The sequence below is a fragment of the Patiria miniata genome, unplaced genomic scaffold (assembly GCF_015706575.1).
Source record: "Patiria miniata isolate m_02_andy unplaced genomic scaffold, ASM1570657v1 HiC_scaffold_7, whole genome shotgun sequence".
Classification (NCBI taxonomy): domain Eukaryota; kingdom Metazoa; phylum Echinodermata; class Asteroidea; order Valvatida; family Asterinidae; genus Patiria; species Patiria miniata.
Genome location: NW_024037074.1, coordinates 8,838,183 through 8,865,557, shown reverse-complemented (window position 1 = coordinate 8,865,557; position 27,375 = coordinate 8,838,183). Strand labels below are relative to the sequence as shown.

Below are 27,375 nucleotides of genomic sequence, written 5' to 3'. Positions count from 1 at the left end.
ATCAGTGCGCAGGCGTAAGGTACGTCACAAATCAACCACTAGTCGACTAATGGTCCTTGCCCGAACTTGGCCAAGGTCGTAACTCGACGTCCATCAAGTGTGTGCACATCCGGGTTATTTAAAGTGAGATACTACATTTTGACATTCTGAAACTCGCGTTTCACGAACGGCCCATTTTAGGAGACACGATCTTGTTGCACAGACATGACAAAATATATGTATATTTAACTAAAATATAATACTGCTCTGTTATCACATTTTTCTACATGCTTCCACATTTATACATGCCCCCTAGCTAATCCTAACTGAATACCAGTAAGATTTAGGAATTGAAAACAATCAGAAACTACAGCATCCACGTCAGGTTTCTGTCATTCATTTCTTCCTGCTTCCTGATGACCCTGGGCCGGTCTGTTTCCATGACGACATACCTACAAAATAATAAACAAACTGGATTTAGAGGAACTGTCCTTTCAATGTGCTTACACGGCTGGGTGTGCGTGTGTGTGCATTAAATGTTAATAGCTTCAGCCAACATTTTCAAGGTGACCAACATTTCCTGCAAAAGGAAACACACTAACATGGAATTCACATCAAATCTATTGTGATGAGGACAATGATAACAGCAAGCATGGATTGTGAAAACAAAAATAACTTTCATTTAGTGAGTAAGGAAAATCTTGACAATAAGCCAGTCCGGTATTCCAACTGCACATATGTGGGCATCAAGATCTGACGATCGTCCTATCTGGACAAAAATTCGCTGTGTCTGCAATAGCAGGTATCAGAAAAACTAAGGAAACTGTCTTGTTCCGAAGTAAACATAGCATTTCAAAAGTTTGAACAGCAATGTGATTTGGCTTATTATCATGACAATTCACAAGTACATGCTCCGTACTGTACCTGTGACCAGATCCAATACAATTAATCATGAGATGACAGAAATCGTGTATGCGGCCATTTCATTACAACCCTAAGAAATACATTGTGTTTTGAAAACAACTTTTGAATAAAATTAATTTGAAAAGGATCTTTCATGAGGGTGCATCCAAATCAAACGGGGCAAAAAGTACCATCTGTGGACTTTTTATTCAGATCTGGTCACATTTTAGTTACTTTGTCAAAGTGAATGTGCAAGTACAACTCCAGTGATTGGGCACTCGGTGCAAGGTGTGGTGCAGGCATCATTCTGTGACGGTTAATGCAACATGCCAACCTGTTAGAGATCTTACTTTAGGACAAATTAACGCAGGTTATAGCAGGTGGAGGATTACTGCTTGTCATCCTTGACAGAACCTGGGCTGAAGACCGAACGATCACCTATGGTGGGCCAAAATGTTACAAGTTAAATGAAGAAAATAATTACGTGAGCAAGATTAGTTAGAGAAAGGTGCCTTGTTAGAAAAACTCCAATGCTGGTGTGCCAGCAAAGGCCACAGAAGGCTCAAGGCGTGACGTAAAAATCGATTAAATTTTCAATTTCAATTTCAATTCAGTTGACATTGTATTTAGAACTCTCCAATAAACCAATACAAAGTAGGATAATATTAATAATACAGTAATATTAATGTGAACATTATTACCACTAGAAACAACATAATGCCATGAATGCTTTGAAAGGGGACCCTGGACTTTAATAACATTGACAAGGGAAACAGAATTGTAAGGTTATTTGATTAGGATTGATGCTGACATGTTTTGGCCATGATGATAAAAAAAGTTGAGCTATCAGGCACTGAGGCATAAAGATGGAGTTAATACATGAAAATGCCTATTAGAATTCAGTGACTTACAGAAAGAAGTACACTAGTAGATCACATGACATAAAAGACAAAATACATCACATGACTGGGTATGGTAGGTATGGTCATAAGACTTGTAAAGATTAGTAGATTACACAATACATACAGTGGCAGACAGACAGACAGACAGCAACACAATGACAGATGCTGACACAATATACAATTCTGCATCAACCCCACCTATACAGAATAAAACACTAAAAAGGATGACAAAACAAAACAAAAATGAGATGTTTGATGGTGTGGGGAATTTGGAGTCAGTGGATTGTATCGTGTGTTAGTGCAGACAGCCTACTTTTCACCGATGCCAATCCACTAGGTTCTCTGGACGGATGGTCTGATGTACCACTACCAAAATGTAGAGAGACTGAACTCATGACTGACACCACACCTGTTGGTAATTAATTGATTAATGGTCAATTAGTGAATGAAATGGATTTGCAATGAGCCGAAGCAATGAAAATATAAACACACCAGGCAAACACAGCACAATGCAATGCTTTCAAATACTTTGCGAAATCAAATTTGGTTAAAACCATTTAGTTTTACCAACCCATTCCAAACTTTTTTCATGTACTTCTTTATTAGTAACACCTCGTTACTCATATTATCCCTAGCCTTACCAACTCCATCAAAATCCATCCCCCATTTTTGGGAATGCTGGCAAGTAAGCCATGTGTACCAAGTCTATCAAAATCCACCAACACCAGTGGTGGATTTCAACAGATTTGGTCCTGAAGCATTATGTGAATCAGAGTGAGTGATGGATTTTGACGGACATGGTCCTCTACAAAGTCATGTAAGTCATGTGTGTTTGTAAGTAGGGAGCAGGGATGAGATTGTCAATTGTAAAACAACAAAACATGAAAATTGAAAAAATTGTCTGAAAGATGCATTTCTTTCTATACTGATAACATCTTACTCTCAGATTATTAAAATGCAAAAGTTTGAAAAATCGCATACCTGGTAGGACAATTGAACACTACCCTTCTCAAGTCAGGATGTTAATTTGTCAGTGTTTGTATCTTATATTTCCTGGAGATTTTGGATGATGCTTATTTGCCCCCCCCCCCCCCCTAACTGCTAGACTCTGGATTGAATTACACTCGATGCCAACATGAGGATGAGTGTTCCGTCACTACATACTTATGTAGGTTTCCCCCTTGAATGTCACTTCAGGGTTTTTCTTCCACCTCTTAAACTCTCATTTCCCTTCTCATCTTCTACAAAGGTACATGCATGTACCCAACAGTCAAGGGAGTTTTGTGGACTATCCCAGCTGAATACCAAATAAATAGTATACAAATAATGAATGGTTATGAGTTCAAAGGTAAGAATAACTTCATGAGGTGACAGATGGAATGTTCCATTCCATGAGGCGAGGCCGAGTGGAATGGATTATTCTGTCTGTCACCTCATGAAAATATTATTTCCATTGCATGAATGTACATGTAAACATTTCATTATTTGTTTTATACAACGCCCGTATAAATCCTCGTAATCTGATCGGTACCTCTGTCAACTGGTACTATGAGTGTACAGAGTTATCAGAGCTGTGTTAAAGCACAACCGATAATGTAACCAGGAAATGAAGTTCTATTTACTGTGGAATAGAACTTCTATTTCTGCGGTGCAGCTTCACTGTGCATTTGGACAAATAATTCAAAGACACGTGATCAATGACCCATAATCAGATGATTGGGATTTAGTCAGGCATTGTGCAATAAAATTAGCTTCACAGTCACCAACGCCCCGAAACCCATACTCCTGCGGAAGAAAAGCTTAGATTAATATCTTATGAAAACAAATCAAAATCAGCTGATGTTTTGTTGCATGTTAGTTGGCAGGAACCCATCTCACACAGCAAACCAGGACTTACTAGAGGTACTGCTGGGTCTATTTATAGCTTGGTAATCCAATTCCACATTCTCAACTGGAGGCAGACTAGCGTTCCTTACACCAGACCTGCTACCCTTCTTAGCTTTATGGAGAGGGTAAGAAATGGACATACATTTGACAAGGGACAAGGTACACATAATATATGAATTGTATAAACTGTACAAGTTGCAGCCGTTTACAAAACAATGAAAACGTCTTTTAGAATGATGCTCAAACAAATGGTGGACAATCAAACAGGTATCCAATGGATATTAGCAATGGAGTCAGTCAGTGACAGACTTCTGGGAGATCAACATTTTTCTGTGAATGGGCTAATGTCCACAGATAAATAAATAAATAAATAAATAATACAAATAAATAAAATAAATAACTCCATAATCTATTAGTGAAAACAGGCAGCAAACAGCTACCAGGCATGCAACTGTGAAGTCAAAAAAAAGAGGAAATTCACATCTTTCCAAGACTTTGTACAGTGTTTTTCTATTTTCAATGGCACACATGGGAAATGAAAAAAGAGGAAATCAGCTGATCCGAGGAAAAGCTGCATGCCTGAGCTACCCTTAATTGAAAGCTTGGCTGGCAGGCATTAAAAAGACTTCAATAAATGTCCAACTATGCAGAGTTGTTTACATGCAGTACATTTTCTGGGTTTTTTTTTTTGGGGGGGGGGGGTTCTTGGAGGAAGACATGTGAATTGGGTTTTGAATGCCTGCCTGATTTTGTGGGTATTTCCTCGGAATGTATGGGGGTTTTCCTGAATAACTTTTAAAACATTTCTTCATGCTTTTAAACGATTCTTAATTCCCTATTTTACGACCAAAAATATTGTGTGGCCCTCACATGAAAAATAAGGTGGATTGGTCGGTCAAGGGTTTTAACATTTTTTTGGGGGGGGGGGGGGTGGTTTCACATATAGGACCATCCTTTCGTCTATTCCATTGGGTTACCAGTTCCTCTCTATCAATGTACAAGGAACGTTTAGACTACATGTACTGCACGCAGCAACCATACTGTGTACATGTGCGTGCATGAATGTGATACAATGTACAGTGCATGCACACATGTATACACTGTATGCAGTACATGTACATCACACCACATGCCCCAAGCCTCAGCTTCAGTTACAAAATACCGTAAATTCAAACTGTACTACCATGCAGGTATGTACGTTTTGTAACGATATATTTATATGCAAAATTATTGCATTACAAAGAAACAGTAAAGGTAAGGTATAAAATTTATTTAATATTTTTCAAGTAGAAAAAAAAAAAATTGACTGGAGATTTCCAGCTTTTTGGGTCGGTTGGATGAGAGGAACACAACCAAATTTTCTTTTTGCCGTACATAATAGTTCTTGTGCATTATGAGGAATGCACTTTATCAGTTGAAAGACATTAAATGGACTTACTTTGTCTACTTCCCCCAGTGCTAGGTCTGTTCATAGGAGGTGATCCTGATGCCTTAGGAGCAGGTGGAGGGGTCATACCACGACTGCTGGGACGTCCCTTAGATGAGGTAGAATCACGCGGGATCTTAGGACGACTGGAGAACGCCAGCTCATATTCATTCCTGTGACAGACGGACAGTTCATCTTCAATGTCATTTGTGCATTGGTGATAAACTGAAGTCTCTTCAAGAGACTTTTCTGGAAGGATAAAAAACAGCCTAACCCAAATCTTAGATCATTTCTAAAACTCTTTCAGAGTAGTTTTCAATGACACTTGACAGTAGTAATTGAGTAATCTTTTACAAAATATCTAAATTTGGATGGAAAAAAAATTGCTATAAAAATTTGTCGGGATTGCATTTGAGCGAGTACCAAATAGTTTTGCTGAATGAGTTGAAATTAATATTGGAAATGAAAATGGATTAGAATGACAAAAACAACAATCAATTTAACTTTTGCATCCAACTGCATGGACCCGCTGACAAGACAAATGTTTAATAAGTTAATGTTCAAAGTAAGTACCTGAGAATGAATGTACGAGTACACCACATGCAGGGGTGAGATTGGGGTGAAAGTGAAAAATTGACAAGAAAAGCAGCGGAGGGTCTGAGGGTCACTGAGGGCCCCAGAGGAATGTAGGGTCTATGGTATATACCGGTATATGTATTTGCCTAAAGGTACCCCTTCAAACACCGATGTCTTTTGTTCTTTATAAACTTTTAAAGGCAAAAAACAAAATAAAAGAAGCAAAGTCTGTCAGGAACCAATGTGGCCCATCAGACCGGCGTTTACTTCCAGCTTTCTTGGCATGAAACCACTGAGAATATTTCTATTCCCCCTGGATGGGATGCTAGTCCATCGCAGGTTACCCCCCAGCTAATGCCGGTACCCATTTATACTCCTGGGTGGAGAGAGGTAAGTGGGGATGAAGTGGCTTGCCCAAGGACACAACATATGGCCAGCAGCTAGATTGGAACCCCGGACTCTCCGAACATGAGTCACAAACCCTAACCACTAGGCCACACTCCCTCTCAAAACAACTTTTAATGGTAAAAACACCTTGGGTAAAGCTCAGAAAAATTCCAGATTTCAAAAGGGATTCTTAAAAAATCCTAAAATCTGGAAAAAAAATCCTCACAGAAAAATCTTGGCAAATCTCACCCCTGCACATGTTATTCAGGCTGGTAACCAGAATAACAAATATTGGCTGTTCCAAGCAAATTCCTATGCCTAGTGGCTCCATAAAATCAGCCCATGAGGAACACTTACTGTGCTTTACTCTTCCCATTGACACTGTTTACTGATTTAGAGGAAGGAGTCCGTTCTGGTTTCTTATCCTGTTGCAAATGAACAAAAAAAGAAAAGATATTTGTTGAGATTAATTTGAATTTTCAATCAGATTTGAGCTTTTCACTGCTTTTTATTTTGATTCTTTTTTATATGTTAAAAAACAAAAAAATAAGCTTGAAAGTAAAACAACTCTTGAACTTACCGCTGTTTGTCTTGAAAATGTTTTTCCTCTCTCAAGTTCCAATTCTGCAAAGAGTGAAAAAGTTTGAAAATTATTTAAGCTAGATGAGAATATCCAGATTAAATGACACTGACCAATTTCTACTTTTAAACTTAATACCATTGCGATAAGTATACCTTTCTAAGAATACTTTAATCAAAAACAGGCTTGATTTCAAAATTCCTTCATTTTATGCTTAAATTTGACGATAAAAATGCATTTTGGACTGTCGGTCAATCATGGACCCTATTGTCCTCCATTGTTCAATGTGCATACACATACACACCCTTTGCGCTTTATAGTATAGTGGTGGTTCATTATGAATATTGTTCACTTTTTTTATCCACTTTACCACTCACAATCCAACACCCCCCAAAAAGAATGTGACAGCTCTTACCACTCAGCTCTTTGTCATTTGAGTCCCCTGCCGCTGCTGCTGCTGCTGCTGCTTGTGAGTGTTGACTGCTGCGACTGCCGCTGCGAGTTGGTGGCCTAACAACCTACACCAGCGACAAATCAAAGTACTGTCAGCTACAAGCACAAGTACATTGTTTTCTTGCCAAACACTCATGGTAGGTAATTCTCCCAAAAAATCTTAAAACTGAAGTTATATTTCACAAAACTAAAGCTGTACAGGGTGTTTCATTAAAAAGGAAACCCAACTTTGAAGAACCAGTATGGACAAACTAAATGTTTACTAGCTATAAAACTGGTATCATCTGAAAGCGTAATCTCTATACTTTTCAGAGTTGTAATGACTCGAGTCAATGACTCGACTCGAGTCCGACTCGAGTCACATTTTTTGGCGACTCGACTCGACTCGAGTCCCGACGGGTAAATGACTCGACTCGACTCGAGTCACTGTGAGCAAATGACTCGACTCGACTCGAGTCCCTCATCAGAATGACTCGACTCGACTCGAGGAAGGCTAATAAGACTCGAGTCCCAAAATGAAAGCAAAACTTACTTGCGAAAAATATTTGCAATGACTTACGCTGCGCCGTTCGCGTTGGCAGTTTTTGTTCACGTCACGTTAATGTTCGCGAATAATGTACAAACATACACCGTGTCGCGGACTCCCACCTTGTGGTTCTATAGCATGTATTGCTAAACCCGGAACCAGACTTAAAACGCATTTCTCAATCCGTGGTTTCATCATTGGTTTCGGGCGATTTTGAAGTTCTTGGTGGAACGCTGGCTAAATTCATGTCCCGATTTTACACAAAAAAATGGATACGGACGGGCCCACCTTTAAATAATCAGAAACAGTTTTGTATAATGCAATTAGGTTTTAACCATTGATCTCCATATACACAGTATATGGAGATCAATGGTTTTAACGTTGTCAGCGATCAGCGAACACAAAATCTAGACCCGAAGCCAAACCAGTTATAAGACCGAAGTTTCACATCTTCTTATCTGTGACGTGAGCTAGCAATGGAAACTGTTGGTTGGGTACCATACAGCATACTTTATGTCTTTGGATTTCCGTAATAGACTGGTGCCTTGTATTCTTTCTCTCTTGTGTTTGTTGCTTTTTATTGTAATTTAGTGTTCAAATATTTGTGACTCGATTGACTCGAGCTAAATACTTGACTCGACTCGACTCGACTCGACCACACTCTGTGACTCGACTCGACTCGACTCGACCTTGTTGACCTAATGACTCGACTCGACTCGAGTCACTTCTTTAAAATGACTCGACTCGACTCGAGTCACAAAAATCAGTGACTCGTTACAACTCTGAATTACTTTTTAATGATACCTTGTTTACATTTCCAGGGTCATGCATCACTGAGCGCCACTGTCATGAGATTTTGATGCAAAATTGCAGTTGGTTCACTTTCATGTCAAACGCAATAGGCATGGTGTGCATGAGAATAAGTATTCAGGAAGAAGACACGAGTGCCTAAAAAGAAACCAACTGCATTTTTGCATCCAGTTTTCAAGACAATGATGCTCAGCGATGCATGACTCACAAAACCTAAACATAGTATCATTGAAAAGCATAGAGATTACGCTTTCAGATGATACCAGTTTTATAGCCAGTAAACATATCGTCTGTCCATACTCATTCTTTGAAGTCTGGTTTCCTTTTTTTTTTAAACACCCTGTAGTAATACTTCATACAGAACAGGAAGAATTTTAGAATAAGTTATAATTGAACAAATAATGATTAAAGTTTGTAGTTACCTTTCGGGAAAACCCCCCCAAAAACAATAGATTAACTGCATACCTGTCCATTTGGTTCATTGGTTGCTGGTGGAATGCTAAAACAAATAATAAATGCAAAAGTAAATTCTGTGAAATGTTTTTAATCAGAAAGTAAATTCACCAATTCCACTAGAAACAATTTAAACTTTGTTTGGATAGGAGTCAGTCCATAAATGTGGGTCCAATTGATTGTATGTCCCTGTTACATCTGATGTAAGATTTTGTAAATGTGATGCGATCAAGCTAAATGAGTCGTTCGTCGGGAATTTTAATTTGGAGATACAGGCCAAAATAGGGCCACTTCATCACATCACTTCATCACATCGCTTGGTGCTCCGACTTCCATAATTGGTGAGCTAAAGATGGTATCAGCATGCGGTTTTGACAGCAGTAATGCTGAGGTTGTACTCTTTTCAAATCTGTAATAAAATTTTTTTTGACCAGGGTCGACAAACAACTCATGTAGCTTGATCGCATCACAAATTCAGGACATTCTTTAATGGCTTCTATCTCCAAGAGGATAAAAGAAAAGTACCTGACAAAAAAAGAAATACTTTGAAGTACATTTTAATAATACTTTATGGAAAATTGCACAGGTCAGGTGTAACAGGGACACCAAAATGTCACACTTTTGGACCCCACATTTATGGACTGATCCATGACTGACACTTTGAATACATTTATACACTGGGATAAGTATTAAAAAAAGTGCCACAAATGCTAAAATTATTTCTTTTGGGAAATTTGACAGGAACCTTAAATGCCAGTCAGATACTTACTCTTGTTGTCCATCAGTAACATCCACAGCTGAGTGTCGTACTGATGCCGCTGACCGTTGGACATTGGTCGCAGCTGACCGGCGCTCTGTGTCTGGTCTGGAAAATGGCTTCTCATTCATCGCAGAGCCCTGAATATCATCATACAATGAAACTAAATCAATCAAATAGCTGGAAAACTAAATTCACTTTAAAATCCACTTGAGTGAGTGACCTTTACAACCCAACAAACATACATGACTACATGGTTTAAAGGCAATTTCTTGGCTTCACGCATGCGCCACAGCCTAACAATAGGAGTAGACTAGTCTGGTTCCGGTCCCTCCACAGTGCTCTAGATTTTAATAGGAGAGAAGGAGCATTCTGGATACATGCAGTCAACTGGCAGGGTTTGACGAAAAATGTAAACATCAGCTGCTCACAACTAAAGACAATTGAACAATATTACCAATTACCACCAAGACGTACACATTTACCAGATACGATTCAGTGAATGACACAGCACAGGACACATACAATCATGACAATAGAAAGGAATTGAGTACATGTAGATTGAGAGTCATTGCATGTGAGAGGAACAATTTATTATTAGAAAAAAATATGCATTAAATGAGACAAAGGCATCCGAAAAACTATTACTGTGAATAAATTTCAAATAATGTACATCATAGCATTTGCAAGTTGTTTGGGTAAAACAGTGTCACCGATTGGCACAGAACATATCGGAATAAATATTGCAATCATGCATGTCAAAGTGTAGGGATGTGATTTTATTGAATTGACTGTTCAGACAAAAATTGGGGGTCTGCCGATGTGACACAATCAATTGATATCATGATCTATTATGTGCAATAGGCCAAAAAAGTTAATAGTTGTACTACTATATGTAATAGTATGAGTACCATTCGTTGTAAAGACATTGAGCTCTTTATCAGTAATGTAAATAGTTTCTCAAGCTACATATGGGCAATTCCACACCAAAGTGGACATGACACCAAAAAATTCAAATACATGTGACTTAAACAAATTTGGTATCAAATGAAAGCTAAAAGTCTATATTTTCAAGATTTGAAGTCGGAATTTTATTTTTTATACATTTCGGTACCAAAAAATAGGATTATGTAATAATCCTTTTTTAATCCTAAAAATGTGATTAATAGTGATATGAAAGTATTCTACCAATAGACACACAAAAATATGTACTAATGCCATCAGTTTCTGTCATGAGAAAGTATTGGTCTTGAAAAACTGACTAAAACTTGTTTTTAACATTTTGCGTAATTTGTTTCGCTTCAGTGACTTCTAATATTTCAGCCTTCGAAAATGTCCTTCCGTTACCGAAAAAATACATATTTTAAATTTATTTTTAAAACTTGCAGTATGAATGCATTGAAAGTTATTGTGCAAAGCAAGTTTGGTAGGCCTTCAATATGACATTATAACTGACACTGCTGTACTTCTCGTTTTTTAATTACAATTAATTAAATCACGTCCTTCCGTTACCAAATTGGTAACGGAAGGACGGTAACGGAAGGACAAATCGTATTTTTATCAAATGTTACGACATTTGCGCTCATGTTTGAAAAATAAAAATCACTGCAAATACATGCATGTATAATGAGCATTAAAAGGACATTCATGTGACCCACCTTCGCAAAAGCAGGATAAGCAGGGCAAGGTGTTTATTACAAAGGAAGGCACAGGCATGTACAACATGTACAATGTACATGTACATACATGAGAACTTGTACATGTATGGAGTTGTTGCAGAAAATCAAATCATAAAGTTGCTGCCATCAGCATTCATGGACAATAGAGAAAGATACGAATTCTGTGAAGCCATTCCAGAAGCAAATTAAGTCAAAAATGAGATGGCAGAAAGTACCGGTACTTTGGGGCACTTTCATTCAATTTACATGTGTAAGATATGTGAGGTGCAATCTTTGACAAATTATGCCCAAGTTAACAATTTCAGTTTGGATGTTTATAAATTAATTGTTACTACTCTAAATCATTGTAATTTGATTTTTCTTTTGTTATCATTAATTAGCAGGCTTCTATCTTTATCTCAATAGTTTCTTGGGTATAATTATTTATGCCAGGTCTGCATATTGTTGATTTCACATTCAGTTACACATTTCATCAATTTATTTCACTTGTATAATTAGTGTAAATTCACATTTTGTTCATGCTATAATTGAGTAAACCTTTTGTCCTTCCGTTACCGTCCTTCCGTTACCAAATTATAATCTGCTTAAAATGTTGTAATTATATTACCGAAACACTTAAAGTCAAATGAAAGGCGGTAGAGTATAGATAAAGCTTCAGGGATTCCATTTCCTACCTTTAAAATATAATTGCCCCATAAAATTCACAGAGTTTACGCAAAACGCGAGTAAGTTGGAAAACCCTTGTCCGTTTTACCGTCCTTCCGTTACCGACCTCATTAATATTCATAATTCATAAACGGGAGGCATTCATGCCCCCCAAAAGTGTGGAAAATGAAAGTAGCATGATAGCAATACAATTGTGACATTTGTTTGCTGTAACTATGAACAGTGTCTGTGATACACACATTTGAAATTTTGTTTAATGAGTGAAAACGTCCTTCCGTTACCGTGGAATTGCCCATATGTGAAATAACTGTAAGGGCGGAGTTAAACAGTGAGTCCCCTAATCTGATTGGGCAGCAGACCATGCAGAATATGAATAATGCATCACTTTCTATTCTGGAAAGTGTGGTGGGTGGGATGACACATGCATCAGCCAATCGGATTGCAGGATGGTTACACACTGTAGCAATTATGCAGGTAGGGGTGGGATTAAGCAAACCTCAACTAATCTGATTGGGTAGCAGGATATAATAACATGAATAATGCATAGACAGTGAAGCTTAATGCTACCTTGTCTTGGGACAGACTTAGAAACTGAGCATTGGTCAGCATCTGGAAGTGAATAAGGAATTAGGTCAAGAAGGAACAGGTTTCATATTCAGTACTCAGTTGAATACAATTCCAAACTCCTCAATTCCTGATTTGATAAACATATTTTTAATTTGTCTATTAGGTTAACCACTCCTGATGATTTGAGCATACAGTGAATCAGACACTTGACATTATACAAACATTAAGCACAATGAATTTATATCGACAAAGAACACCGCTGCAATTATGGCACGATAACTATCAATTCACTGCAAATAATCACTCAACATGATGAATATGCATGAGAACATATGAATAATTCATGATTGCAAATTCCTCTTACCCCTAGGTACTCAGTGCTGAGTAGTTTCTCTCCTGCTAGCTCACCAGGTTTAGCCTTGATGGCTTCAGCTTTGTCTAAATCTGCTTCCATCGCATCTTGGTCCTGATCTTCCTGTAAATTCAAATTAAGAATTGTATTGTATTGTATTGTATTGTTTATTTTTCCATTTGTCACAAATTAATATAATGCTAATGCAACAGTTTATTTACTACAACAATAACTAAACTTAATAGAATGCAAATACATGTACAAGACTTTGATCAATTAAACATAAATGGTGACAGATGGGGGAACCAGGAAAAAAGCCTCAGCTTATACAGAGCCTGGTCCCGTTTGTGAATAACTTATGAAATAAACAACAATTAAAGCTATAATCTAAATCAGTGGTTAATAAATTAATTAAGTAATTAGTTGGTATAATAGTAGAAAAACTGAAGGAAATTGAAATATACTGATTTACAATATAACATTTGATTATAATGGAATGTGACTTATACAAATGTGAATTATGGGAATTCAATTACTTTGGTTGAAGTAAATAAACAATTGTTTTATTTGGGGCCATGTCCTTTATAGTAACTCATTAATATTCATGAATACTCATTCATATTCATGAACTCATTAATATTCATCTTTTACCTCTCCATCTTCCTCCTCTTCTTCATCGTCTGATTCAGCGTCTTCACTGATGACATCTAATGAAAAAATAAAATATATATTTCACAAAAATAGTTCACTCACACCGACCTCGATTCCACTTACAGTATTAAATTGACATAAACGGCTTTCTAGATTCTGTTCTTCTCTTGATGATATTACGAAAAGACGATTTTTTTTCTATCTTTGCAAATTGTTTGATTGAGCAGTTTTTGATTTTGCAGAAATTTGATTGTACAGGATTCATTAGATGGCTTGAAGCTAGTATTGTTGCAGAGTTCTGTTTACTGCAGCAATTTGTTGAGGGAAAGCCTAAAAATGAGGGTTTTTTTTTATCCTTTTCTGATCCTTGTCTGATTCCCATCAGGAACACCTTGCAGATAAAGTCTCAGCTGTTTGTCTCCTCAAGTACGATTTGCCATGCATTAGTTTTGTGCATTCAATCATTTAAGCATCTGTCAGTCTGTACCTGTGTTTAGCTGTTTGATGATGAAGTGTATCTGTCGGTTCATCTCTGGTGTGTCATCTTTGATGAAACATTTCAGCGTTTCCTCCATCCCCTGAAAATATTGGAATAATAACAATAAATCACGGCAAAAGTGTTACCAACAGACAGCATGTAGCATTATGCTGGACATCAGAATTTTTTTGGCCTCAAAAAAATTACATAGTTTTCAACTTTGCCCAATCATTTTAAGTTAAAAGAAATATTTCAAAGCTGTAAATGAAACATGCAAACCTCTGAGGTCGGCTAAACTTGTCAAAAACATACCAGTAATTTCTTCAACAAAATAATGTTTTTCTCCTTGCAACCAAAATTACAAAATCAATCAAACTCTAATTACTCTATTTACTTTGTCCTTACCATTGCCTTAGCTTCTTCTCTTATTTCTGGCACAGAAAGGATGCTGTACAAGGTGCCATTCACATAGGGACGAATCTGTATAAAATACATAACGACATAATACTGCTAGAAAGGATGCTTTACAGGATGCAGTTCACATACACATATGAGCTAATCTTTACCAAATATATCACAAATAAGTTGACAAATACACAGTTTTGGATTTTTTCCCCAAGATTTCCAAGATTTGCCAGAGCTAGACACTATACCTCTTGGTCTTCATGTCCCAATAAGTCACTCAAAACCTTCAGCATCTTGGTCCGATCAGTCACACAGTTTTTCTTTCCTGTAAAGCACAAACACAAGAATGATTTGCATTCCAACAAAAGCTTTTTCTAGCAATTTTTCGAATGAAATGTTCACACAACTACATTTTTTTTTATAATAGATAGAAAAACAAGACCAGTCTTGTCTAGTTCAACTGGACCTGAAAGTCGGCCCAGTTAAGGACCGTCAGTCAGTAGGTCAGTCAGTGAATCCTGAGTTAGTCGGAGGATCTTTTGATCCATCAATAATTAAAACGTCCTCAAATTACCTGCGGTTCTGAGACACAAGTTCATCAAGAGTGCTACTGAATACTCCAGGGTGTAATCTGAGAGGGAGTCACTATCTTCTAGCACACCCACCAGCCAGTTGATGATTCCTGCATTGATCATGGATGTTTGTAGATGTCGCCTGAATGAAACAAAAATGTCAAATATTTCTTTACTATAATAATAATTTGGGGGCTTATCATCTTTACTCGCTGCTGAGAAACTGAATTGCGAAGGACACGGCTACAACGTGGTCGGGCCGCAGGCATGTAAAGGCACCTTAGGCAGCCGCCATGCGACCATGTATGACCACAGAGCACAGCCAGAAAACCGGAGAGTCGGACAAAAACCCTCGTGGCACAGGAGAGAATCTACGCACAACTCTACTTGCATAATTGTACGAGCTGGGAATCGAACCTGGGCAGCAGTGGTGAGAGGCAAGCGCTTTATGCACAAGCCACCTATGCGACCCTGATGGCATAAATAACTGTCTTAAACAATTGGAATTGAAAGAATGCTTGATGGAATTCAGCCAAAACATTGGTACATTGGTCCAGCAGGTACCATTTTGATCAATATTTCTGCTTACCGTACAGCAAAATGATGTAAAATGAAAAGATTCTTAACTATCATGAACTACTTCTGAAAGTTCTTATCATTTTAGGCCAAGTTTCCACAATGCCTCTAACTGTTCAGGTTTAAAAGCAGCATCTTATTTCACTGAGCTATAAGCAGAAAATGGTGCATAGCAAATAGTCTAAGCAAAAAAACCAACAGGGAGCCAGCCACTAGCAATGTACATCACACACGATTCCGGCTGGTGACCAGTTTGTGCTAAGCATTTTTTTTCTGTGCTTAGCATCTCTTAGCATCATGACAATGGGCCTCTATGTAAACAAACTAGGCAGACTTATCCGCTTACTTGAGACTGAGTTTCTGCAGAGCTCCCAGTACATTCTCTCTAGTGATAGGATCCTTGTCTTCTGATTGTAAGGCCAACTGGAGCACGGAGACTATCTCTTCATTCTTGCCAAGATAGTTCCTCCCTGTCAGTCAAGATGTGAAACATCATCACAATCATCTTAAGATCATGTGATTATCGTCTTGTGGACTTTCAATACTGCTTTTTGTAATCAAGTCCATAACAGGTCTATCACAGGGCAATCAAAAGTCCTCCATTCCCAAGTCTAGTCACAAGCTAATGAAACGAACTCTGACAAAGGTTTTGCGTTGTTATTGTCCATCTGACTTGTGAATTGACTTGAGATTTACAAGTGTTCTGCCTTGTGATTGACTTGTGATGAACTTTACTACATCACCGATGCATTAAAATGAGTTTAATTGTATTAAGTGGATTTTAATCCCTACTGTTACACTATTTTATAAATTTCACAAAAATTTGTTAGTGACTTCATGCTTTTCAAATAGGTTAGTACAGACCCTAACGTTTACACTGGCCTTGAAACAATGGTACACTAGCTGCAAAAAAGTGTTTTATAAGAAACTTTGGCAAAATTATGGATTTTTATGTTATGAGAACAAAATCTGAGTCCAACTCTACCTGTTGAAAGAGACGCAAAAGCATTGAAGAGCCTGGCCATATACTGCTGGGTCACCTCCTCCCCAGAGGTAAGTGCATCCATCATAGCATCCTGGTTACATACAAAGGAAAGGGTCAGGTTTTAAAACGAGGTTGAAATAACTTGAAAGTTGGGATGTTCAAGAGCAGGCTGATCACTAGTACAATAGAAAATGGTTTCATTTCATTTTTAATTTTTTTTTAATCAACACAACCATGTTGCTTATACTGACAGCAGTTATAAGGTACCATGACTTTCAGGGTTGAAACTTTTTTTTCTTCATACGGATACTCTTTGTATGCCAACTTCTTTTGCATATGGGAATATTATTCAGACACGTATGCACTGCTGCCGTTTTTGTCCCTGTGGTCACATTTTTACATTTTTGTCACCTATCAAGCCCGGTTCATACTCCATGCGAAAGCGAATGCGAAGCGAATTTGACGTCATGAAACATTTGCTGCGAAATTCGCCAGAGTTGAAATGTGTTCAACTTTTACGAATTCGCAGCGCGAATACTTGCCATGACGTCACAAATTCGCGTTCGCGTTCGCTTTCGCGCTGAGTATGAACCGGGCTTTAAGCACAGATTTTGTCTGTCAGCATATTTTGCATCCATGCAATAATGATAATGAGACAGCAATACCTCAATCTATGTCAAAGGACCAAAGGAAGAAGGCTAACACGTGTGTGTTGTTGCCAAAAGTAGCCTACTAATTCAGACACTGCCTAAGTCAGTGTTATGATGTAATTTGAATCACTTACTCTATGTTCATCATCCTCAGCACATCCCAACAAGTCATGCTGTATGTAAGCAGCTAGTACAGTGTCTCGCTGTTCGCCACGCTAACTGTGTGAGTCAGTGTTATGATGTAATATGAATCACTTACTCTATGTTCATCATCCTCAGCACATCCCAACAAGTCATGCTGTATGTAAGCAGCTAGCACAGTGTCTCGCTGTTCACCAGGCTAACTGCGTGAGTCAGTGTTATGATGTAATTTGAATCACTTACTCTATGTTCATCATCCTCAGCACATCCCAACAAGTCATGCTGTATGTAAGCAGCTAGCACAGTGTCTCGCTGTTCACCAGGCTAACTGCGTGAGTCAGTGTTATGATGTAATATGAATCACTTACTCTATGTTCATCATCCTCAGCACATCCCAACAAGTCATGCTGTATGTAAGCTGCTAGCACAGTGTCTCGCTGTTCACCAGGCTAACTGCCTAAGTCAGTGTAATGATGTAATTTGAATCACATACTCTATGTTCATCATCCTCAGCACATCCCAACAAGTCATGCTGTATGTAAGCAGCTAGCACAGTGTCTCGCTGTTCACCAGGCTAACTGCCTAAGTCAGTGTAATGATGTAATTTGAATCACTTACTCTATGTTCATCATCCTCAGCACATCCCAACAAGTCATGCTGTATGTAAGCAGCTAGCACAGTGTCTCGCTGTCCACCAGGTTCACTACGTGTCAAACGCTACAAGAAACAAAAAAAGTCAACAACATTTCAAACTTTTTACCAAATACCGTTCCTCTTAGATAAGGAGGGTGCCAGCATAGGGCTGGATAGCTTGGTTGGTAAAGCACTGGTAGGGTTATCCAGAAGTCCCGTTTTCAGCCAATTTCTTTGTAAAATTTAAAATGTGACTAATAAACAAGAGTAGGTTTGCCTTTGTCGTACTGGAGCCAAAAGCTCAGTTAATTAAGAACATTATTAATACTCGGTGGCTCAGTCAGTCTTTCACAGATACAGATACATACATTTATTTCGATGCTGCATAAAGGACGATACATAGTGTTATATATTCAAATTGGCAATACATGTACATATATATGTATTTACAATAGTGAACATTAACTAAATGGCAGCATCTAGGTACGGGGTGAAGCATCAGCTTTTGTTCCCCAGCCTATGGACAGACAGACAAGTGACAGACATACATGGAAAGACAGAGCACAAACACCGGTGTAAGACAGTAATCAAGGCCGTTGTTATCCCTATTACATTGTTTTAGTATGCAATTAAAAATTGATTTTTTAGTTTTCTAGCAAAAATAGAGAGAGTGGGTGATCTGTCTGTCTGTCAGTCAGTCATCCAGACAACAAGAGGGAGTCCAGCCAAAAGGAAACTTCACCAGTTTGGCTTGTTTGTTTCAGTAAAGTACCAGTTCCTTTGAACCTTCTTAGTATGTTTGACTCACCCATCTTAGAGCTTGCAGCAATAATTCTCGTCGTCTTGACGGAGCCTTGACCATGTCATGTTTCACTCTGTCGTAGTCTAGTGATGGTAGTAAAGGTACCTCCTCCTTACTGTGAACCAAGATGTAAATGTGTCAAAGTGGTGACGTACTAAGAAAACTATACTTTCACAAATTGACCTGATACACCCAACAAAGAAAGTCATTAAAAGGTATTGCATGCGTTTGTCAAAGTAGCTCAAGCATGTAATTTAGTTAGGAAATAAATATCTCGTCGGGTCTCTAAACTCATAAAGTGGAAACCTTTCTTACATAACTTTCATATATAGTTCATGCGGTACCCGCTGCTATGTACATCAGATTCGAACCAGCCAACCGATCCCGTTAGCTCGGTGGTCGAGTGGTAAGACATCTGCACTAGAAAGCAGGAGGTCGTGGGTTCGAGTCTCACCCGAGTGATTTTTTCCAACTTTCACTTGGGAGGTAACACACTGAGTATACAGTGTTTAAACGTCGGTGAAGGGCAAAACCTAATTTGAACTTTCATATAGTTAACAACTTTGTATATGTATTATTTTCATTTAATATAATGTATGAATCAAGCAACAGGTTGAAGAATGGAAAGTAGAAGCTACAGAGCTCATTCATGTTAGCAGAAGCAGAAAGCAAGAGATGCTGAGATGTTAATGTCTATCTAAATGCTACCACTGGAACTTGAAGGCAAAATGAATGCTTATATAAAAGACACACTGAAGATTTGTTGGATATGCACAATCTGTACAGCACTTTAATGAAAAATATGAAGTTATTCATGGCGTGTGTCGAGTTAAACTGTTCCACAAGTACACATGAATGATAAGTACACAGCGTTTGTTTGATGAGGATGACAAATGAATAAGCAATGTCTCTCTCACTGATTAGAGGTAAACAGATGTTGATTAGTCTATTTTACATTCATCTTGAAAACAGATATAAAAGGTACTAAAGAATTTGTGAAATAGTGCTAATGATTTAACAATCAAGTACAGAAACTACAAATTAACAATTCAAGAAGGAGAACAAAGGAAGGAGAACCAAAAGAACAAAAGGGAATGATTTACCTTCTTTCCTCGGGAATCGGGCTACATTGAGGGGAACACAATGGGGATAGGGACATGCATCATCATCACCAACATGCAACCAAATCAAACAAAAAATAACAAAATCAATTAGCAAAAATATATAGATTCACCTGCAATCATAAAAAAATATAATAAAAATCACGAAGCTAAATATTACACAATATACAATATTTGTACTTCAAAGAAACCAAAAAAAGAAAGAAAAAAAAGTAAAAACATCCCAACACCAGTTGAACTACTTTCCGTCATACTAGATAAGAACCACATGGTTGCAATTCAATTGAGATTAAAAATATTACCAAATTTACCACACAATCGGTACTCTTTGAAAAAACTAATTATTTCTGTGCAGAGATGGAAATCGTCGCATTGCATGTTTATGTTATATTACCTTGGAGGTGCAAATGAAGCACGAAACATCTCTCCAGCCTACAGCAAGAAAAAAAAATTGAAAGTTGATGTAATATTTTCCTCCCAAAATGTAAAATGCGTGAGATCCCAAATCTGACAGTTTGCCCTGAAACATGCCATCAACCAAATGTTTCCAAATTGTTGTAAATTGCATTTACAACATTCACTGAATAAATCATCAGCGATCAAGTGTTGTAAGTTGAGTCGATCAAGTGTTGCAAGTTGAGTCGATCAAGTGTTGTAAGTTGAGTCGATCAAGTGTTGTAAGTTGAGTCGATCAAGTGTTGTAAGTTGAGTCGATCAAGTGTTGTAAGTTGAGTCGATCAAGTGTTGTAAGTTGAGTCGATCAAGTGTTGTAAGTTGAGTCGATCAAGTGTTGTAAGTTGAGTCGATCAAGTGTTGTAAGTTGAGTCGATCAAGTGTTGTAAGTTGAGTCGATCAAGTGTTGTAAGTTGAGTCGATCAAGTGTTGCAAGTTGAGTCGATCAAGTGTTGTAAGTTGAGTCGATCAAGTGTTGCAAGTTGAGTCGATCAAGTGTTGTAAGTTGAGTCGATCAAGTGTTGTAAGTTGAGTCGATCAAGTGTTGTAAGTTGAGTCGATCAAGTGTTGTAAGTTGAGTCGATCAAGTGTTGTAAGTTGAGTCGATCAAGTGTTGTAAGTTGAGTCGATCAAGTGTTGTAAGTTGAGTCGATCAAGTGTTGTAAGTTGAGTCGATCAAGTGTTGTAAGTTGAGTCGATCAAGTGTTGTAAGTTGAGTCGATCAAGTGTTGTAAGTTGAGTCGATCAAGTGTTGTAAGTTGAGTCGATCAAGTGTTGTAAGTTGAGTCGATCAAGTGTTGTAAGTTGAGTCGATCAAGTGTTGTAAGTTGAGTCGATCAAGTGTTGTAAGTTGAGTCGATCAAGTGTTGCAAGTTGAGTCGATCAAGTGTTGTAAGTTGAGTCGATCAAGTGTTGCAAGTTGAGTCGATCAAGTGTTGTAAGTTGAGTCGATCAAGTGTTGTAAGTTGAGTCGATCAAGTGTTGTAAGTTGAGTCGATCAAGTGTTGTAAGTTGAGTCGATCAAGTGTTGTAAGTTGAGTCGATCAAGTGTTGTAAGTTGAGTCGATCAAGTGTTGTAAGTTGAGTCGATCAAGTGTTGTAAGTTGAGTCGATCAAGTGTTGTAAGTTGAGTCGATCAAGTGTTGTAAGTTGAGTCGATCAAGTGTTGTAAGTTGAGCCGATCAAGTGTTGTAAGTTGAGCCGATCAAGTGTTGTAAGTCGATCACAAATCTAGTCACTCGTCAATCGCAAGTCAATTTCCAAGTCCAGTTACAAGTAATAAGGGAAGACCAATGACAAAGGAATGCCTTTGTCACGGTTCCTTTGAATAGCTTGTGAGTTGACTTGTGGCTGGATTTCTTTTTGGGACTGTCTTGAGAGCACGTCTGAGGACTTGTGATGGACTCAAACACACCACTGCAGCAATCAACTTAGAATCAGTCCACTTACCGTGGAGGGTCTGTTGATATCCACAGATTCACGGAGTTGATTGGAGAACAGTCGCTGACAAACGGTCTGTAAGTACTCCGGGGTTACCTTTGACAACACAATACCATGAAAATTGGTGGATTGAGAATTCGTTATGGGCGTCTTCATATCACAAGTTTAACGACAGAAGTGAGAAATCATGAGTTGAAGAGTCTGAGTTTTAAAATGGATGTGATATCTTGAATCCATTTTTGTTTATTAGCAAAAGAAGAAGACCCCCCTTAGTTTTCACAACTTATATTAATTCTATAAAATCTAATACACAGTTTTGATGAATCCAATAAAATCACGACATTAAAAATAAAATTATATGAAGGAAAAAAACCTAGTTGAATTTTTATACAACTTATAAGATATTTAACATCTCTTATCAGTAACAGTAAGTGATTAGCAGAATGATACCAATTGGTGCTAAGCGTTTTTGTTAAACTGCTTACCGGGTCACCATTAATACAGCTTTCCAAGGAGTCCACAAGCTCTGCTGTGATCCCTATTAAGTTGTGGTAGTCCGACTGTGAAGGTAACAGACATAAATCCGATTCCAATTATTTCTGTACAATATTTCACAACCACTCTAAAGCATTATTAGCACCTGTACTACATTGTATTACATTGTGTTACATTGTATTACATTGTACTTCATTGTATCACATTGTATTACATTGTATTACCTTGTATTACATTGTACTTCATTGTATTACATTGTATTACATTGTACTACATTGTATTACATTGTATTACATTGTACTTCATTGTATTACATTGTACTTCATTGTACTTCATTGTATTACATTGTATTACATTGTACTTCATTGTATTACATTGTATTACATTGTACTACATTGTACTACATTGTATTACATTGTACTACATTGTACTACATTGTACTACATTGTACTTCATTGTATTACATTGTATTACATTGTATTACATTGTACTTCATTGTATTACATTGTACTTCATTGTATTACATTGTATTACATTGTACTTCATTGTATTACATTGTATTATATTGTACTTCATTGTATTACATTGTATTACATTGTACTACATGGTACTACATTGAATTACATTGTATTACATGGTACTACATTGTATTACATTGTATTACATTGTATTACATTGTATTACATTGTGTTTATTCACCGATAAATCCATACAAACATAGAGCGCTCAGGCAGTTTCAGGCAGTACGGGGAGTAAGAGGCAGGGCAGTTTGGGGCGGTACAGCATCCGCCCCTAAATGCCCAAGCACTCAAAGGTTTGTAGATTCAACAGAAAACAAATACTGTGGCAACAAGGTTACCCCAAAGTCAAAGTATATCTGACCTGTAGCTTGTTGTAGCGTTTGATGTACGTCATACACCGCTTCTCAGCCTCGACTACATTCTGCTGTAACTGGTTCATTTGCTCGGCATTTTCTAAAAAAAAAGAAGGAAGAAGCAAAATGTCTTTGTAAAGAATCCACCATTTAATATTGGAAGAAAGTCCAATTATCAGATTATACGATTGAAAAAGAAGGCACCCAATTAAAAAATTAGGGGAAAAACTATAAGTCGGACAGAACAAATGCTACTTTCACTCAATACAATTATACTTACTGTTATTGAGATCTTGCTGTTTTATACTAGGTTAAGAAAAACAATATTTATTGACACACGCATTAACCCTCCTGTATTTTGAACAGTCACAGACAGTCAAAAAAATCAGTCCTCTTCCCCTGCCATGCTTTTTACACAGGCTAGTCACCAACAGTCAGATCACATTTCAAGCAAGCACTGTGACTAGTCAAATTCAGTCAACAGACAAAAACAGGCAAGTGGTAAGCACAGCTGGCTTATCAATCACCTACAGTCAAAGCAAAGCTGTATCAAGTTACATAAACAGTCACAGCCAGTCAATCCTGCTTTATGTAGGCTGGGAACTCTGAACTGTTGAAAACAGTCACTTGATTGATTTTGACTGCAAGGACAACTTGGCACAGAATGTATGTGTGCATAGGAGGGTTAAACAAATTATTTCATATTGCCTGTACTTGTCCGTGTCATTAAAACATGTCAATGAGTTTTCACTCCAGAAGACTAGAGTTCATTCCAACACAAGCATGTTATTCTGAAAACTTGCTAGTGTACACAATCTAAGGATACGTAGATCTCAAACAGCCTCGGCTGTGGATGAGCAGGCAACGTCAGCATCAGAAACTTCTCCAGACGAATCTGAAGGTCTGGTACCCATGAGTCTTGAAACAGTTCCTTGTAGGAAGGGTGCTTAGTCGGGTCTGGAACGAATGGAAGGGCGTAGAAGGGAAGGAATTCCGTGGTTTGGCTGAGCGCGGCTCCTCGCGATTCAAGAAACGTCTTGAATGACAACATGGAGTCCTCTACTTTCATCTTGCTCTGTGGAATCATGGGAAAAGGCGGAAATTGAACTCTTAAGAAACTGGTAAATCAAGAAACTAAAATTTACATGTACAAAACATGACATCTACAGAATACGGTGCATCAACTCATTTTTAATTTGAAAAAAATATATGATATTTTACACAGCTCACTTTCATGATTATTGGCTTATTCTCCAACCAGAAGAAAGCAAGCACACACGTCTGCAGTAGTTAAATTCAACATTTTTTTAACCTCATTAGGACTATTGCTTGGAAAAAAAAAAAAGTTCCCTGCAACTTCAACTTCCTAAAATAAACCACTCACCTTTTTGCCTGTGCTGAGTTGATATTTGATGGGATAGATAGCAAAGTAGATGCTGAGATAAAACTCCAGTTTCTTGCAGACAGGGTCGTTGGACTTCACGCTCTCAGGAATGTTCTCATCCCAGAGGTGGAAGAACTCCTTACGAGAACCAACTTTGAACAGGGAGAGCAAGTTGGACTGCAAAAGCAAAAAGAACACATCAACTTATTTCAAGGTACATGAAGGGTAGGTTGGGTTGGGTTTGGTTGGGTTTGGTGGGGTTGGGTTGGGTTGGGTTGGGATGGTTTGGGTTGGGTTGGGTTGGGTCAGGTTGGGTTGAGTTGGGTTGGGTTGGGTTGGGTTGGGTAGGGTTGGGTCGGGTTGGGTTGGGTTGGGTTGGGTTGGGTTGGGTTGGGTTGGGTTGGGTTGGGTTGAGTTGGGTTGTGGGTTGGGTTGGGTAGGGTTGGGTCGAGTTGGGTTGGGTTGGGTTGGGTTGGGTTGGGTTGGGTTGGGTTGGATTGGGTTGGGTTGGGTTGGGTTGGGTCGGGTTGGGTAGGGTTGGGTTGAGTTGGGTTGGGTAGGGTTGGGTCGGGTTGGGTTGGGTTGGGTTGGGTTGGGTTGGGTTGAGTTGGGTTGTGGGTTGGGTTGGGTAGGGTTGGGTCGAGTTGGGTTGGGTTGGGTTGGGTTGGGTTGGGTTGGGTTGGATTGGGTTGGGTTGGGTTGGGTCGGGTTGGGTAGGGTTGGGTTGAGTTGGGTTGGGTAGGGTTGGGTCGGGTTGGGTAGGGTTGGGTTGAGTTGGGTTGGGTAGGGTTGGGTCGAGTTGGGTTGGATTGGGTTGGGTTGGGTTGGGTTGGGTCGGGTTGGGTAGGGTTGGGTTGAGTTTGTTTCTGCATTCAATAGGGGACGTTGAATAATAGAGGACAATAGGGTCCCGAATTCCCGAAGGTTCCCAATTTAGCGATCTGTACAAAACATATGGGAGGTCTTCCTAAAAACTTAAGAGCACAAACAAAAGAGGGACAATAGGGTGTTCCCTGATTGCAGGCAAATACACACTTGTGTTAGTTGGGTTGGGTTTGCTTGGGTTGGCTTGGGTCTGGTGGGCTGGGGTGGGTTGTGAGATTGAGTTGTGTTGTATTAAGGTTGGGTGGGGTTTTACTTGGATGGGTTGGTCCAGTGAGTTCAGTTGGTTTTCTCAAGCTGAGTTTGAAAGGATTGAGTTTCATTTGGTTAATGGAGGTTTGGTTGCTCCTACCTGTAAGTCTTTCTTCTTCATATCCCATGGTCTCTTCGGCAGCGGCTTCAAGGGTTTACCCCTCTCTCTACTCTCAGACTCAAATGATTTCAGTGTTGCATTGAAGGTGCAGAATTCTAAATACTGAACATCACAGACCAGGGAAAAAAATACAAATTAAAAGATTCAAATGGCAAAATTGGATCATAAATCTTAAAGTGTGCATTTTGGAAAGAATTCTTACCTCTTTAACGATTGAATTGAGATCATCCTCGAAGGCAACCAGAGTATTGCCTGGCGCTTTCTTGGATCCCATGATGGTTGAGTACTCTTGACACTGTCAGATGTTGAACAATTATTCTTGTCATCAAGTTGTGATATAGCTGAGCATTTTGGTTGTTACTCAAACCTGCAAAATACAACTATAAATTGTCAAGCAATGTCACCATGAAAAAAATAATTTATATTCAATGGAAGAAAAGAAGTCAGTCTCGCATCTCCTCAAGTATATCAAGGCATTTTGCTTTGGAAGTTGTGTACAAACTACAAAGTCTACGGAGAGACATGAAACATATACATTCTATATAGATAAACACTGAAACAGGCATCAATGACTGGCTGTCAACTTGGATGAATAAGAACTCCTCCATGCTGTCACTGAGCTCTATATGGTGTAAAAAAGGGAAAGGCCTAGGCCTACTGCATTGTAATTTTTAATATTTCCTCGATCCTCCTAAATCCGCACAGATAACGGATTAATGCTTTGCAACGTGCGCATTGCCAAACGCAAATTAAAGGTGAGTGTGTAGAAATAGGATCATGCAGTTTTACTGGTCTGATTATACAAACAATCAGACAATACACATGTATTCTGTTATCATGGTTATTATTTATTTTGTTTGTTGTCTGTTTGTTATTAAACTAGGCTATCTGACCATGTTGACTTTGTCTTTTCTTCGATATATATTTTGATGAGAAAACTACCACTGGCACTGACAAGTGACATGACTGACCATGGACTGACTGACACATGAAGTCATGTCACTCATGAGTGACACGACTGATTTAGCTCTGAAATATATCACTCAGAGTCAGATCCTGCAGGAAAAGTTCTGTCATTAATGTCCAGCATTATTAACTGCTGACACAGCCGATCGATCATCCATCCATAGAGCAAGGAACAGCTCTATGACATGTATGATCCATCCATCCGCATAGCCACAGCGTCCATCGTTACGGAAATCAACCATGCATAACGATCACACGGTACAGTGTGCATGTGATGCGCACGTCTTACCGTGAACTAGCTATCTGCTATGCGTGTAAAAATCACAACCAAACGATAATTACAGACTTTATTTGGCTCCCAAGTTCTTGACACTTTTCTACTAGATATATACACACAAAAGTCTCACACTGTGCTGAATTCTTCCTTTTTATCGGTGTCACTAATTTAAAGATCAATCCTCTATAAATCGAAATATTTGGTGGCATTTGACTTACCATTTTTAGAACCTAAAAAGACAATTTAGTGCACACACTGGCATTCGGATACAACCTCATACCCATTTGATTCATTGTCAGATTTCGTGTGTGTAA

At 38.4% G+C, this 27,375-nt stretch overlaps 1 protein-coding gene across 1 annotated transcript; it reads right to left on the bottom strand.

Annotated features, from left to right (window-relative positions):
• On the bottom strand, positions 1-27,360 carry LOC119744622 (lisH domain-containing protein ARMC9-like). The gene is made up of 30 exons (XM_038220657.1): positions 27,280-27,360; positions 26,021-26,185; positions 25,798-25,920; positions 24,564-24,740; positions 24,006-24,254; positions 23,460-23,475; positions 23,188-23,279; positions 22,296-22,370; positions 21,820-21,906; positions 20,312-20,349; positions 19,900-19,920; positions 18,803-18,911; positions 17,980-18,078; positions 16,571-16,661; positions 15,932-16,055; positions 15,012-15,151; positions 14,686-14,762; positions 14,438-14,512; positions 14,042-14,132; positions 13,555-13,610; positions 12,916-13,026; positions 9,652-9,779; positions 8,895-8,928; positions 7,056-7,158; positions 6,641-6,684; positions 6,418-6,485; positions 5,110-5,270; positions 3,682-3,783; positions 2,098-2,193; positions 1-431 (listed from the first exon to the last, which is right to left on the bottom strand). The coding sequence occupies exons 2-30, from the start codon at positions 26,090-26,092 to the stop codon at positions 376-378; spliced, it is 2,715 nt and encodes a 904-aa protein (XP_038076585.1). The 5' UTR covers positions 26,093-26,185; positions 27,280-27,360; the 3' UTR covers positions 1-375.
• Between the last annotated feature and the right edge of the window lie 15 nt (positions 27,361-27,375).